This window comes from Ascaphus truei, chromosome 4 (assembly GCF_040206685.1).
Source record: "Ascaphus truei isolate aAscTru1 chromosome 4, aAscTru1.hap1, whole genome shotgun sequence".
NCBI lineage: Eukaryota > Metazoa > Chordata > Amphibia > Anura > Ascaphidae > Ascaphus > Ascaphus truei.
The window spans coordinates 5,140,771-5,156,937 of NC_134486.1; the positions used below are offsets into that span (position 1 = coordinate 5,140,771).

Genomic DNA, 16,167 nt, shown 5'->3' on the forward strand with positions numbered 1-16,167 from the left:
ACCTCTGTGAACGTCCGTCTACACGCGCGACAATTGGAGGAGCGCGGGAGAGAGGAGCGGTGCTGTGAGTCCTGGCAGAGGTGATGGGGCTTTGTGTGTGCGTGGGGAGAGGGGGGGACAGTGTGTGTGGGACACTGTGTGTGTGGGGGGGGAGGGACAGTGTGTGTGTGGGGGAGGGGGGACAGTGTGTGTGTGGGGGAGGGGGGACAGTGTGTGTGTGGGGGAGGGGGGGACAGTGTGTGTGTGTGTGTGTGTGTGTGTGTGTGTGTGTGTGTGTGAGGGGGGGACAGTGTGTGGGGGAGGGGGGACAGTGTGTGTGTGAGGGGGGGAACAGTGTGTGTGTGTGGGGGGGGGGACAGTGTGTGGGGGGGAGAGGGGGGACAGTGTGTGTGGGACACCGTGTGTGTTTGGGGGGGGAGGGACACTGTGTGTGGGGGGGAGGGACAGTGTGTGTGGGGGAGGGGGGGACAGTGAGTGTGTGGGGGGACAGTGTGTGTGGGGGAGGGGGGGACAGTGTGTGTGTGGGGGAGGGGGGCAGTGTGTGTGGGGGGGGGCAGTGTGTGTGTGGGGGAGGGGGTGGACAGTGTGTGTGTGTGTGTGTGTGAGGGGGGGACAGTGTGTGGGGGAGGGGGGACAGTGTGTGTGGGGGGGGGGGGGACAGTGTGACTCCCGGGCAACGCCGGGTCTCTCAGCTAGTATATATAGTATATATATATATATACAGTGTTCGACAAATCACCCAAAAATCTACTCGCCCAACCAAAAAATCTACTCGCCACCTAGTCCCGCCCCCAACCCGCCCCCAGCCCCGCCCCCAACCCCGCCCCTAGTCCCGCCCCAACCCTGCTTTAAAATAAAATATATAAATAAAATACATTTAATAAATTCCTAGTCAGAACAACATTCATTTTTGACATTCATTTTTGGGGGAGAGAGAGAGTGTGGGGGAGAGAGAGAGTGTGGGGGAGAGAGAGAGAGAGTGTGGGGGAGAGAGAGTGAGTGGGGGAGAGAGAGAGTGTGGGGGAGAGAGAGAGAGAGTGTGGGGGAGAGAGAGAGTGTGGGGGAGAGAGTGAGTGTGGGGGGAAGAGAGAGAGAGTGTGGGGGGAGAGAGAGAGTGTGGGGGAGAGAGAGTGTGGGGGGGGAGAGAGAGAGTGTGTGGGGGGGGGAGAGAGAGAGTGTGGGGGGGAGAGAGAGTGGGGGGAGAGAGTGTGGGGGGAGAGAGAGTGTGTGGAGGAGACAGAGGAGAGAAACAGTGGGTGACACACACAGAGGGTGGGTGATACACAGAGAGAGAGAGGCTGGGTGAGTGACTGGCTGGGTAAGTGACTGGCTGGGTGAGTGACTGGCTTGGTGAGTGGCTGGCTGGGTGAGTGGCTGGCTGGGTGAGTGGCTGGCTGGGTGATTGGCTGGCTGGGTGAGTGGCTGGCTGGGTGAGTGGCTGGCTGGGTGAATGACTTGCTGGGTGAGTGGCTGTCTGGGTGAGTGGCTGTCTGGGTGAGTGGCTGGCTGGGTGAGTGGCTGGGTGGGGCAGGGGTGACTGGGTGGGTGGGTGAGTGACTGACACTGACTGGGGCAGGGGTGACTGACACTGACTGGGGCAGGGATGACTGACACTGACTGGGGTGGGGGGGTGACTGACTGACTGGGGGTGGGGGGGGGGTGACTGACACTGACTGGGGGTGGGGGGGTGACTGACACTGGCTGGGGGTGGGGGGGGGTGACTGACACTGTCTGGGGGTGGGGGGGTGACTGACACTGGCTGGGGGTGGGGGGGTGACTGACACTGGCTGGGGGTGGGGGGCGGGGTGACTGACACTGACTGGGGGTGGGGGGGGGGTGACTGACACTGACTGGGGGTGGGGGGGGTGACTGACACTGACAGGGGGTGGTGGGTGACTGACACTGACAGGGGGTGGGGGGTGACTGACACTGACTGGGGGTGGGGTGACTGACACTGACTGGGGCAGGGGTGACTGACACTGACTGGGGGTGGGGGGTGACTGACATTGACTGGGGGTGGGGGGTGACTGACACTGACTGGGGGTGGGGTGTGACTGACACTGACTTGGGGGTGGGGGGTGACTGACACTGACTGGGGTGGAGGGTGACTGACACTGACTGGGGGTGGGGGGTGACTGACACTGACTGGGGGTGGGAGGTGACTGACACTGACTGGGGGGTGACTGATTGGGGGGGTACCTCTGGTGTGTCACACATTCTCCTATACACACAGACACACAGACACACACACAGACAGACACACACACAGGGGGGGGGGAGGAAAGGCCGCGACCAGCACCACCACCACCACGCTCCTCCCCCACCCACCCGTGCCCATTTCCCGCTCGTGGGAGGGGGGGCAGGCCGACATCCCCCCCTCCCCCATACCTCACGCGGTCGTAGTTTGGAGAGGTGGCAGTCACGTTGCGATGTGTCCCCTAGCGGGCGCCCCATGGGAGTCAGCCCCGCCGTGGCCACCACTGCCCTCGCCGGCATGAAGCTTGTGGTCGAGCGGGCAGACGGGCAGACGGGCAGATGGGCAGATGCCCCCCCCTCCACCCCCCACACACACCTTATGCTGCGCTGTCATGAAGATAGCTGGGCACACTCTCCCATGCACACGCACCCATGCATACACACAGACACACACCCATGCATACACACAGGCACACACCCATGCATACACACAGACACACACACAGAGACACACACGACAGGGGGAAGAACCACCACTGTCCCGCTCGACCCCCCGTGACATGTCCAACCCCGCGCGGGGATCGGCAGGAAGTCGGGGTAAGCGGGGACAGGGACAGAAGAGGGGACACCACCCTACCATCTCCTGCCCCACGTGGGAAGCGGGGAGGAGGCTTGCAGGAGGCAGAGAAGGATCAGAGGGGCCGCAGCATGCAGAGATTGGAGAGTACTTAATCTCCAATAGATCTCCGGCCAGAAAGAATGGCCGTTCGTTGGGGGCGGGCTCATATAGAGCACAAAGCCTGGGAGCGCGCGCCAATCAGCTGTCAGGTAGGTGGAGTTTTTATTTTTTTTATTTTTCAGCGCGAGCGGGAAAATTTCAGCGCGAGCAGGGAAATTAAAAAAAAACAAGCACGTGTTCTGCTTGGGCCAATATTTACTCGCCCGGGGGTTAAATCCACACGCCCCGGGCGTGTAAATGTATAGGATTGTCGAACACTGTATATATATATATATATATATATATATATATATATATATATATATATATATATATATTGTGTATGTATGTATGTATGTATGTGTGTACACTACCGACACACTTTATTGAAGTGTGGTCGGTACCGCAAGCCGGGAAATCTCCCGGCTTGCTAGTGGCCGCCCCTCGGCGTGCCGCGCGTCATAGACGCGCGGTCACGCGTCATCGGGAGCGTGCGCCCCCTGCACGCGTGTCCAGGGGCTCCCCGAGGGAGCCCTGGTGTCCCGCGATCGCGGGACAGCGGCAGGGGGTTCCGGGGGACCCGGCGGATAAACTGTGCCGCAGCAGTATATGCATATATATATATATATATATATATATATATATATATATATATATATATATATATATAATGCACATACTCTGTATTCATAATGTATTCATAATGCACATATACTGTATTCATCATATAATATAACATATGGCTGTGTCACATTTAAAGTGACTCGCAGAGTTAATTTTGGAGTTGAAATTGAAGGTGAAGTTTTGAGGAAGATCGGACTCTGAACAACAACAACTCTGCAGCTGTGAGAACGTGACTTTCTAAACGCTGTGATTATTTGTACTCTTCGTCTCCTCCAGTACCTGGGAAGTCTCTCCTCCTGCATCTCACTATGCCCTCCCTACTGCTTTTGCTGTTTACTGTGTCCTCACTCCTTTGTGAATGTCTCTGTTCTCTCCAACTTCCGCACTCCCCACTGCACCATTATTTATACACCTCTCTCCCAATAACTTCTTTACCCCTCAATAAAAAGCACCAACTTAAATCCTCTATTCACACCCTCTATCTACTCCTTCCTGCAGCTGGGGATCTCCCCTAAGCCTGAACCCAGACATACACACCTGATCTAACCCACGCCTCCCTGCCATCTCTTCCCCTGTAAATGGTGTTAACCCTCTCATTTTAATACTACTAACCTTAAAAGTTGTCCCACAAATCCAGCATCCCAACAGCCTGCACTTATGGCTATTGTCTCACACCCACAGTCACTCCTACCACCCATTGTGGCCAAGCACTGCCATCTACAGCACTTATTCCCTCACCTGCTGTCTCTGTAAGTCTCCTATCAAGTCTCTTAGATTGTAAGCTCTTCGGGGCAGGGATTTCCTTTCCTATTGTCTGATTTTACTGCACTTAATGTATTATTATAATTCCCAGTACTGTATTCTTTGTGAAGCGCTCAGTTCACTTTTGGCGCTATATAAATAAAGAAGACATACAATACAATATACAGTACTATATTATATTATTAGCATTGCCAATACCCTATAGTAACTGCTGTATTATTTCTTACAGGTTTCACATAAGGTATTACCGGGATGTTTTGGGTATGATGTATGCAATAAATGAAATAAACAAGTCTCCGGATCTGTTACCCAATATATCTCTGGGCTTCAGTCTTTATGACTCCTGTATGTCTCAGCTCCGGGCCATTGGGGGGGCTTTGTCCCTGCTGTCAGGGAAGGGAAACCCCGCTCCTAGATATGACTGCCAGGCACCCTCAAGTATGGTTGGATCATCGGAGACCTAATGGCAGATTTATCGATACCCATCGCCAGGATTCTGGGCGTCCTCCACTACCCCACAGGTATGGTGCACGGGGATGCAGATTTATTAATAGAGTGGATATAATTTATTCAGGGCAAACATTTATTCTGGCAAGGAAGACAGGAAGAGAAAGAGAGAGGGAGAGAGAGGGAGAGAGAGAGGGAGAGAGAGAGGGAGAGAGAGAGGGAGAGAGAGAGGGAGAGAGAGGGAGAGAGAGAGGGAGAGAGAGAGGGAGGGAGAGAGAGAGGGGGAGAAAGAGAGGGGAGAGAGAGAGAGGGGAGAGAGAGGGGGGGGGGTAGAGAGGGAGGAAGAGAGGGAGGAAGAGAGGGAGAGAGAGAGGGAGAGAGAGGGAGAGAGAGGGAGAAAGAAAGGGAGGAAAAGAGAGAGAGAGGGTGGTGGAGAGAGGGGAAGAGAGAGGGGGGGGGGAGAGGGGGAGAGAAGGATTCAGAAGGTGTCTTTCAGATAGGTTTTTTTTGTTTAATAAAGCACCTGGGCATCCAATGTACTGTTTCTGTGAGTGTCGCCATCTGCTGCTTTTTTATATATATATATATATATATATATAATATATATATATATATATATATTTTTTTTTTTTTATATACTGTATACACAGTACCTGATCAGGCCGAAAAAAACATCTTTTAAAATATGAAACAGGAAAATAATCAGTCTATGCAAGCTTTTGGTTAATATATACACAACCTGCTGATAATACATCACCTTTTTCAGATCAGTCATGGATCGGTTTCTTCAGAGTTGAGTGACAAAGTAAACTTCCCATCCTTCCTACGTACTGTGCCTAGTAATATGTTTCAGAACATTGCTCTTTCTCGGATAATAGGCATGCTTGGTTGGACTTGGGTGGGAATGCTGGTTGTGGACAATGATGTGGGGGTGCAGGGTGGACAGGTTATCCAGGCTGGGATAGAGAAGAGTGGAAGCTGTGTGGCCTTTCTTGAGAAGATCCACATGAGCTACTCCCAAAGAAAGATCCAGAGAGTGGTAGATGTCATTAGGCAAAGTTCTGTTAATGTGATAGTCCTCCATAGCCTGAGGTCCATGTAATTTCTCTGCTCGATGCACTGTATGATGGGGGTGTGACTGAAAAGATCTTCATATCATCTGCTTCCTTTGGACTTACCCCTGGGCTTTTTTCCAAAAAGGCCTGGAAAGTGTTAAATGGGACCATTGGTCTGATTCCCAAAACAGGAACCATGCCGGGCTTTGAGGACTTTCTCCATAACCTGCACCCATCCAGGTACTCTGAATATCCCTTCATCAGGCTCTTCTGGGAGAGAGCATTCAACTGCAGGTGGCCAGAAGTGGAAGCAAGAGAGGACACCTTAATTCCAATATCAAAGCAGGAGTGGGATCTCTGCACCGGGGAAGAAGAGCTTGGGGAGCTGATCCCCTCTTTATTTGAGATAAATGATCTCAGCTATACGTACCATGCCTACCTGGCGGTGTATGCCTATGCACATGCTCTGCACGCGCTCCTCATGTGCCCAACAGAGAGAGGATATTTGCAGGAGGGAACGTGTGGTAATGTCAATGACATCCAACCTTGGCAGGTAAAGGGAATATCAGATATTCAAAATACACTGTTGGGCTATACCACAAGCACCACCGACTGTGCTCCGTCATCCACACTTACCCCGATCCATGGAATCCTTTACACTGCTCATTAAGCTGTACCTATGTAATACTATATAAGCGTTGTCCCTTATAACACTCCAAAAATATCTATTTAACCTCTTTCTGTGGTTTAATGTGCTATTGTAGCATTTACCAGCTAATTTTAATATTTTCTTTTAACAATTTCAAATTAAAACCAAACAAATTGAGTTTTAGCAAAACCAGAACCAAATCCAAAACAAACCTTTTTAGGAACTTAAAGAAAAACATGAGTGAAAGTTCCCAGTACAGGACAATGACTCTGTGTCATCTATAGCTATACGTCTCACAGAATATATTTAGTGGGTGGCCTGTATTCCTAGTATTACTGTACACATAGGGTACGTCACTACACCAAACAAACATACATTGAAACACTATCTACCTGGTGCAAGGGAGAAAGCACAATTCAAACCACACAAATAATCAAAAGATTATAAATTCACCCTGTAATTGCACTCAAGGTAGGTGACAGAATGGATATAATGTCTACTGAACAATGGCTGGATATTTAGCCAAATCCTGATATAGGATACACTACCAAAAGGTCACACTCAAATGAAAATAAAAAAGACTTTAATAGTTATGCTGTAAAAACCGACGAGACACTATAAAAATGCACAACAGTGCATAGATAAAATCCCCAAATGTGTTTGGTCATGGTAACTGTGTGAACAATATGTGTTCCAGATATATAGCTAATAGTGGAACAAAAATGCTATATATTAAGCTGCATGGTTGTATAAACAGGTATCCTGATATATAGCTAATAGTGGAACAAAAATGCTATATATTAAGCTGCATTGTTGTATAAACAGGTATCCTGAATAGTAGTGGATCTTGCAATATAGAGGAGAGATAATTGTGGACTCAATGTAACCACTATCTCAAAGGTAATATAACCGGCAGCACCTCTACAAGCAAACAATGTGTACAATGTAACCCAGTCTCTGTGGAGGTCTAAAACCAGCTAGGTAAGGTCAAAGCACAGAGAAAACAGTAACAACACCAGCGTTATAAGTAATATGTCTCAGGTAACGCACACCGCAGGGTGCGCAATACCAAATCCACAGAGACTATGAACGCAGGACCCGGTAGGGTATTATACAACCTGATATCCGTAAGCAATAAGCAGCCGTTGAGCTCCGTGTACAATCAGGAGCTGCCGTTACTCCAAACACAAGCCGCGCATGCGTCAACGTGATGACGTCACGGCGTTCCCCGACGTACGTTTCACGCGTAACCACGCGCTTTCTCAAGGGGGAGGAGTATGTAGCATGTAACGTCGTGTAGTGAGACCTTTTGTACCATCTCTGGAGGGGAGGAGCGAGTGACGTATGCCGAATTTTATTAAAGGGGCATAACGAATACATATGTAGTCATCACATAACATGAAGGAATCGGGTGGGAGGGGATGGGGGGGGGAAAGGAAACAGGGAGTGGAGATGGGGAATGAGGACCTCCAAAAGGGCAAAGGTGAAACAGTCACTGGTTATTGATTCTCAAAATAAGAGAGTCTAATACAGCCTATAAGGAGCAAATTAATTCCCCAGTGGTGACATAGTAGCATAGTGGGAGACCTGCGGTTAGAAATGCAGGATGGGTGCAGGGGATCAATGATGTGTAATGTGGGAATAATTCCACAAGTGATCCTGCAAGACATATGAATGATGCACAAGAGGGGTGGTGGAGACTGAGAGTAGAAGGTAGAGGTGTAGGAGTGGACTACAATAGGCAGAGCCGCCTAAAAAGTCAAAACGGCTCCTTCTACGCTAGAAGTAATATATCTATATACCTGGATCCCTCTAACCCTATGCGAGGAATGAGGAAAAGATGAAACCCTCATTCAAACCATTGGGTGCCAGTGTATTGAGGTAATGAATCCAACGGCATTCATGCTGGCGTAGCTTAGTGTCCCAGTTGCCCTTGCGTGGGCCCCAGGGTATATGAGATATGCCGATGAATCTCAGGTAAGAGGAGTCCCCATGATGTGCATCATTAACATGTCTTGCCACTGGTGTATCTAATTTATTGCGCACTGACCCGAGGTGCTCCAAAATACGTATTTTGAATGTTTCCCCAACATACTGCTTGCCACATGCACACTGGATAAGGTACACCACACCTGTGGTTAGACAGTTAATAAAGTCTTTTATGGTATAGGTGTGTACACCTGTAGAGTCTGAAAAAGTCTTAGTTACCTTAACTGAAGTGCAAGCCTTACAGCGTCCACATGTGTATGTGCCATTGGGTTTTTGGTCCAACCATGTGCGTGATGATTTTGTTCGGAAATGGCTTTTGACCAAACGGTCACGTAAGTTAACCGCTCGGCGGCTGACCATATTCGGTTTGGCCTGTAAAATCTTGACCAGGTCCTGATCTTGGAGTAGTATATGCCAGTGTTTGTTCAGTATCCTGCGTATGGTCGACCACTGATTACAGAAAGTACCAACGAACCGGATTGTCTGTGTCTCATTATCAGTGACATTAGAGTGATCAATGAGGAGACTGGGTCTAGATGTGACAAGTGACCTATGATAGGCTTTTTAAACAGATGTCTTAGAGTATCCTCTGTCTATAAAACGTCTGGTGAGATCTTGAGCTTGAATTTTAAACTCTGTAATGGTGGTACAATTACGTTTAAGGCGTAAAAATTGCCCAGTAGGGATATTGGAAATAAGGTGTCTAGGGTGATGGCTATCTGCTGCCAAAAGACTGTTCGTCGCGGTGGGTTTGCGGTATATAGTTGTCACTAATTTGCCATCCTGTAGTTTGTTAATGGTGATATCAAGGAAATTGATACTCTCAGTTTGAATTTCAAAGGTAAGTCTGAGATTGTGTGTGTTGTCATTCAACTTATTGATGAATTCGACCAGGAGTTCCTTAGTGCCGGTCCATAGGAGAAGCACATCATCAATGTACCGTGACCAAAGATATATATGGTCAGTATACCGAGAATAGTCATCCATGAACACCACGGTTTCCTCCCACCAGCCCAGATATAAATTAGCATAGGTGGGAGCACACGTGGTGCCCATGGCGGTACCTTGAATTTGATGATAGATTTTTTGATTGAATAAAAAGAAATTCCTGGTCAACACAAAATTCAATAGCTTTAAAACAAATTCATTATGTACCCTTGAGTGAGTATCTCTTGCCCGGAGATAATGTTGGACAGCTTGTAACCCTGAGGAATGAGGAATACTTGTATGTAAGCTCTCAACGTCAATCCCTACAAGTAAGGTGTTATTGTCCACTGTGATATCTTCTAACCTCAATAAAGCAGCTTTTGTATCTTTGAGATACGAGGGAAGAGTTTCCACAAAGGGGCGAAGAAATGTGTCAAGATAGATACTGGCGGTGGAGGTGAGGTTACCCACGCCTGACACTATCGGCCTACCTGGTGGTGGGTAGACGCCCTTGTGGACCTTTGGTAAGTGGTAAAATGTGGACAAAGGGGGATATTTAATGAATATAAATTCCAATTCATTTTTAGTGATAACCTTATTTTCAATGGCCAAATGTAAAATCTCCAACAGTTCAGTCTGAAAAGTTTCAGTCGGGTCATGTGGTAATATCTTATAGCAGTGTCGATCGGACAACAGTCTAGTACATTCACTCACATATGAGGTAGTATTAAGGATGACAACATTTCCACCTTTATCAGATGGTTTGATAGTAATGCTGTCATTTTTCTCAAGGTCTTGGAGTGCTTTGTATGCCCTATAATCCAAATTAAATTTATTTGAACCTTTTGTCATTTTTTTTAGGTCATTAGACACCAGTTGGGTAAAAACATCCACGTTAGTGCAAGCCTGCAAAGGTGGGGTGAACCGCGACTTATTACGTAATTTGGTAAAGGGTCCCTCACCAGGATTTCTGGAATTCTCATCCTCAAATTCATGTAATATCTGTAGCAAAGTATGATCTTGGGTATCAAAATTTTCACATGGTGTATTCATACTCATCATTCTCTGTCTCCGTTTAAAGAAAACATGGAGTGAAAGTTTCCGAGCAAAAAGATTGAGGTCCTTAATGTTCTCAAAAACATCAGTCTGATGGGTAGGGCAAAAGGTTAACCCTCTAGAAAGGACCTTCAAGTGATTTAGCAAACAATGGTTTCCCATGGGTTATCTCTATAGTATAGTAAGTCAGTCCCGATTCTGTACATCTCTGTCACATCTTGCACCGTACAGGACATTCCCTTCTCTAACCTGCTCCAGACCCAGCCGGTCCTTTTTAAATTGAGGTGAGCAGAACAGTAATAAAAGTTTGGCTGTGCCATGGATTTATACAATCACTGCATTATACTTTATATTCTCAGAGTCATTGATCATTATTGGTGTCATTATATTTATTCAGGTCCTTCACTCTCTGAAGAAAGTCAATTTCCAAACCAAGACCGGAGACAGAGTGACTTTTGATATCAATGGGGACATCCCTGCTTCCTATGACATTGTCAACATTCAGATACTCAACAGCAGTTTCAATCTGGTGAAAGTCGGGAGATTTGACCCAGAAGCACCTGACAACATTATTATAAACATCAGCGCCATTCTGTGGAAGGAGAAATTTTCCCATGTGAGTGTTACCAAGCCTCATCCTCCATTTCTACTGGATATGATAGAAAATACTTGTTATTTCATTAAAGACTCGGGGACCATGACATTATTTCCACTGAATGACATGTTATAATTATAGATTTATTTTGTGTAACTATGGCATTCTGGACTGAAAGTTACAGCTTAAAAGGCCTATAGGTAATTTCCATATGTGTCACCCTACAGAGAAGTATGATGGGTCATAGGACGATTCTGTATCTGTGTCCCTGAGGTGGGAAGGGCAAACTCAATAATCCCTCCCATCTATTACTGAGGTATGGGAGGCAGAGAATCCGTCCATGTTACTATGGAGCAGAATAAAAACTCCATAGTTCCCTCCATTCTCCATGCCATTGTGAGGTGAGAGGAACAGACTCAATACACTTTCCATTATAAGGGTTGAGTGTTTTATTAGCAGTGAACACATACAGTATTCTGCTCTTGAGCTTTGGAGACCTATGCACGAATAACATTATTTTATACATTTTGGCATGAAATTGTAGTTAAAGACGCTGTTGGACATTCCTCCATAATACCTGTGTAACACCCCTTCCCTCCTAGGGGAGATTTGTCTGCTACAGATGTTATGCTACTAACCTGTTAGGCTTATAAGGGCCTGAGCCTCCGCGCTTGGCGAGCCTGTGTTGGCTGGTGCAGCGCCTCCACCCGTGAGGATCCCAGCGATGGCAGGATAGCCCCTCACAGGAACAGGTATACCGATATGGTAAAAAAGAAAGAAAAATGCACACAATGCGCACCGGAGATTAAAATATAGTAAAGTATTTATTAATAAAAAAAAAACTAATAACCGAGGGGTTCCAACCCCACCTCATTACATATGTGTCATAGATCCAGGTTCGGTTACAATGAACAAGAACCACATAAAAAAGCAAATACTGTATACATAATAAAACTAACTCTATGAACAACATAACAAGTGGTATATAAAATAATAAAAAGGAAGACAATGTTAAAAAAAAACCAGGATAAATGAATCCGGATTTAGCTAAAAATATAAAGCTGAACAGCTGCCTGAGGCTGACAGGGGGAGACGGAGACTAACACTGAAGCCCAGAGCGTGTTCCGCGGCAAGCGTTAGGGGGTCCAGACCACGCCACCGCCAGAGATGTTATCACCGCCCGAGCTCCCTGCAAACGCCGTCTCGGCTAAATCCGGATTCATTTATGCCGTTTTTATTTTTAACATTGTCTTCCTTTTTATCATTTTATATACTACTTGTTATGTTGTTTATAGATTTAGTTTTATTAGGTATATTTGCTTTTTTATGTGGTTCTTGTTCATTGTAACCGAACCTGGATCTATGACACATATGTACTGAGGTGGGGTTGGATCCCCTCGGTTATTATGTTTTGTTTAATTAATAAATACTTTACTATATTTTAATCTCCAGTGCGCATTGTGTGCATTTCTCTTTCTTTTTTCCAAGGTGTCCCCCTTTTTTGAGGGTCACCTCGCTTTAGGAGCTAACTGGGGAGACGCTCCGCACACTTGCTGCAAGGGATTTACGTCTCCAACAAACCTGCAGCACGAGCGCTGAATTTCCTACATTATATTTGGTATTCCTCAAATAACCACAAATCAAACAATATATATGCAACACACTTTACTATGGTCCCATAGCACGCTCGGTAATACAATATACAGTAGAAATGTAACAGGGTATGTCCCATCTTACCTGTTTTTCCCCACATAGGATAACTACTACATAAGCCCTGATAAATTCCAGGCCGTAGTGGGTACATCTATGGGCAGTAACCCCCCCTTTTCTTTCCTAGAAGAGGAAGGAAGGTGGTGTCTCATGGCCTGTGTACAGCCCCTTGAAGGTGGATACAGTTCATGATCCCACCCCTTCTAGATTCTTCTAGGGAGGATCTAGAGTCAGTCTGACTCTACCCTCCAAAGGGTGAGGAAGCAAAGGAGTCTTGAGCTAACCTCTGAAGAGAGAGGAAGCAGAGGTCTTGCTCTACCCTCCAGAGGGAGCGGGTGTGAGGTGAGGAAAGGATGAAGTTTGGCTCTTCTTCCAAAGGGGAGTAAGAGGGCTATTTGCCTTCCCCATCATAAGGCAAGCATGCCATTCTAAGCCGGCTGGCTTAGATAATACCAAGACGGAGTGCCCCAAGAGATGGAGCCTGCACCATCCAGAATGTCCTGCACTGTGTGAGATTAAGAGGAGAAGTGGAGAAAGAGAATGTCAATAAAAGCTGCTTATTCACCAGACCTCTGCCTGGGTGTCGGTACTGGGCAGGAGGATTAAAGGGTGCAGTGATGGGAGCTGACATCCCACAGGATGGGATCCTGTCACAGCTGGAGGTGCTGTACACCGAAGATCAAACCACAAACATTGCCCTCAATTTGTCCTATGCCCCTTACCACCGCGGCCGCTCAGCCCTCCTGAAACCAGCAGGTATGCTAGCACCACCCAACGAGTAGTAGCCAGAACAGTTTTCCCCAAAGGAGCCCTAGATGAGATAGGGGGGGGACAAGGGTTACATTTGGAGGCGCTGCTGAGATACGAGAGACAGGACAGGTTTTAGAGCAGCAAGTATGCAGCAAGGGCCAGGCTCCTGAGGCTACACCAGGGACCTTGGGCCCCCAGTCATGTTAAGGAAGGGGGGAGTCTCTCCCTGTAGCTATACCAGGGAGGGGATAAGCCTAGACCCTTACCGAAAGGGAGACAGTGTTGGGACATACCCTGAGGGTAAGATACCGGGGTGAGTGGTTACCCTTCAATTCACACATACTGTAGTGCCAACGAGTATTCTAAAATTACCTGGGGCAATCACCAACAAGACCCAGGTACATGCTGGGTACATGCTGGGTATATGCTGGGTACATGCTGCAACATTCCAGTGACAATTGTGCAGACAGACTAATGGCCCATCGGATAAACAGCGGGGGTCCCTGGCAGTCCCATTCAAACTGAATGGGACTGCCAGGAACCCCTGCTGTTTTAATCCGATGGGCCTTTTCACTTGAAAAAGACCTACTAAGGTCGAAACGGTCATTGTGTATGACGCAAGAAATTTGATACTTTTGCAAATCTGTGGAGCGCTGGATCTTTCCTTTTCACAGTGTTAATCCGATGGGCCATTAGTCTCTGCAGAAATATCACTTAAATGTTGCAGCATGTACCCAGCATGTACCCAGCTGATACCTGACTGATAGCCCCAGATTTGCCCCAGATTTTCCAAGGCAAGTTTTAGAATACTCGTTGGCACATCTGTAGTCCTATAGTGGGTGCCTACCCTGAGGCGGCACCAGGGCACATGGTTACCCTTCTTTAACCAGTTTGTACACAATGGGACAGTCTATTAGCCTGGGGTAAGAAGATGTTCCACGGGCAGAGCATTAGCCAGGGGTTAGTATCTGTTCCAGATTCTATAGAGTTCGTGCACACAAGTGGGGCAGTGTATTAGCCAGGGGTTGGTACACGTCCCAGGGGTAAAGCATTAGCCCGGGGTTAGTGCTTACTCCAGATTCTCTATAATGGCATCCACCATGCGGTGGGGGCATGTGTGCAAACTGCTGTCCAAGATGGCGTTCCCGCCAAGCGGGCGGGACCGCATGAGTTGTTGTGCAAAGGGTGCAGAGATTTGCAAAAGAAAGTTGCAAGCTTTCGGCGCCAAGCGAAGGCACCGCCCAGTAAGCCGTTTGGCCAAGGACAAAGCCAAGTCACGCTGATGTTGTTCCATCCCCACCTCTGAGTTTCACTCTGACTTGAGTCTGCCTTGAGAGAAGAGTTGCTGTGTTTTGAGGCTTCAGTGACATGGCTGCTCCTACGATCGAGGAGAGTACTGATTTGGATGTGTCCAACTATGCCCTCCCAGGCGGCTGCCTGGTGGTGAGGGTAGGAGGAAGGTATCACCTGAGATGTCTATGTGCTCACTGCTGCATCCTGGTGGGCCCTTCGGTCTGGAAGCGCGGTGCCCGCACTGCGGCACCTACTATCTGCGGCCTGCCAGCCCAGTGCCTGCGGAACTGTGTGTGTTTCCATCGCGAACTGTTACCCCGACTGGTACGACCTCGTTTCAATATCCTGCCACCATGGATGCTGGGGGCCCATGTGCCCTACTGCGGCCGTTGCGGCCTACAACGCTGGTACCATCGGTCCCTGGCCTGGGACCAGTACCGATCGATGAGAGGGGTGAGTTGACTGCCCCAGGGGTGTTGAGTGTGGGCCCTCAGGTGACCGCGGAGCACTGGGGCTCCAAAAGCTTGGTCGCCCGGGCGATTGGCTCGCCCCGGCATCGCGGCCTTGTGGAGGTGTCTGTGGGACCTGCGGAGGGAAAGTCACCCTTTACCTACCCGGCCCAGATGAGTAGCGGTCCCGATGTGTCCATCTACGAGGATGAAGAGCTTCCGGAGAGATCCTCCCAGTCTGCTGTTCCAGATTATGTCGTGGATTTCCGGATGTCAGCGGCAGAGACCATGCTGGGCGTCCCTTACCTTGATTTGGGTGAGACGTCCTGTTCTCATGTTCCAGCAGTTCCGGTCGTGGCCTACTCGCCTGAGGCTCAAAGCGCGGGCTCGTTCGGTGTGCAGTTCGGAGATGAGCTTCCGGTCTCACAGGAAGTGATGTCACAATGGCGCCGTGTGTTGGTTGCAAAGGTGGTCTCACGAGAATGGCGCCTGGAGGTGACGTCACAAAGATGGCGTCTGCGGAGCTGGTCGCACCACCGCTGGGCTCTGAAGCAGTGCGTGTGGACCTGGCTCCACCAGAGGTCGCCAGTCTGGCGAAAGGCTTCTCCAAAGAGAAGAAGTAAGTTCTTGCTCCAGTGCTACCTCTTGCTGGACTGGGAAGGGGACAAAGAGTGGCGCCTGCCACAAGTTCAAGAGAAAGAGGACATTCTCCAGTTAAAAGGGAGGTAAAACCTCTTACTAGTTGTGTACAGTAAATAAAAAAATATTGGAGCCCTATTTTTCAGCCCTAGCATTAAGTGAACCCCCTGTCGATGCTCCAGTATGGGACATTCAGGACTTTGCCCACCTACATTCAGCCCCTGCCACTTCCTTGTCTTCTGCTGGTAGTGTGCACTGTGTGAAAAGTATTGATCCTGCTGTTCATGGGTTCGTATTAACAAAATTTC

General features: G+C 48.4%; 2 protein-coding genes across 2 annotated transcripts in view; both read left to right on the forward strand.

Annotated features, from left to right (window-relative positions):
* The window catches only part of ZNF512 (zinc finger protein 512), a 478,050-nt gene that overhangs the window by 337,677 nt on the left and 124,206 nt on the right, over positions 1 to 16,167 (forward strand). The gene's annotated exons all lie outside the window — the stretch shown is intronic.
* Positions 1 to 16,167, forward strand: part of LOC142492530 (extracellular calcium-sensing receptor-like) — a 32,266-nt gene that overhangs the window by 7,639 nt on the left and 8,460 nt on the right. The window contains 5 exon segments of the mRNA XM_075595228.1: positions 4,530 to 4,747; positions 4,750 to 4,826; positions 5,514 to 5,832; positions 5,835 to 6,355; positions 10,821 to 11,039. Coding sequence (XP_075451343.1) covers positions 4,530 to 4,747; positions 4,750 to 4,826; positions 5,514 to 5,832; positions 5,835 to 6,355; positions 10,821 to 11,039 — 1,354 coding nt within the window.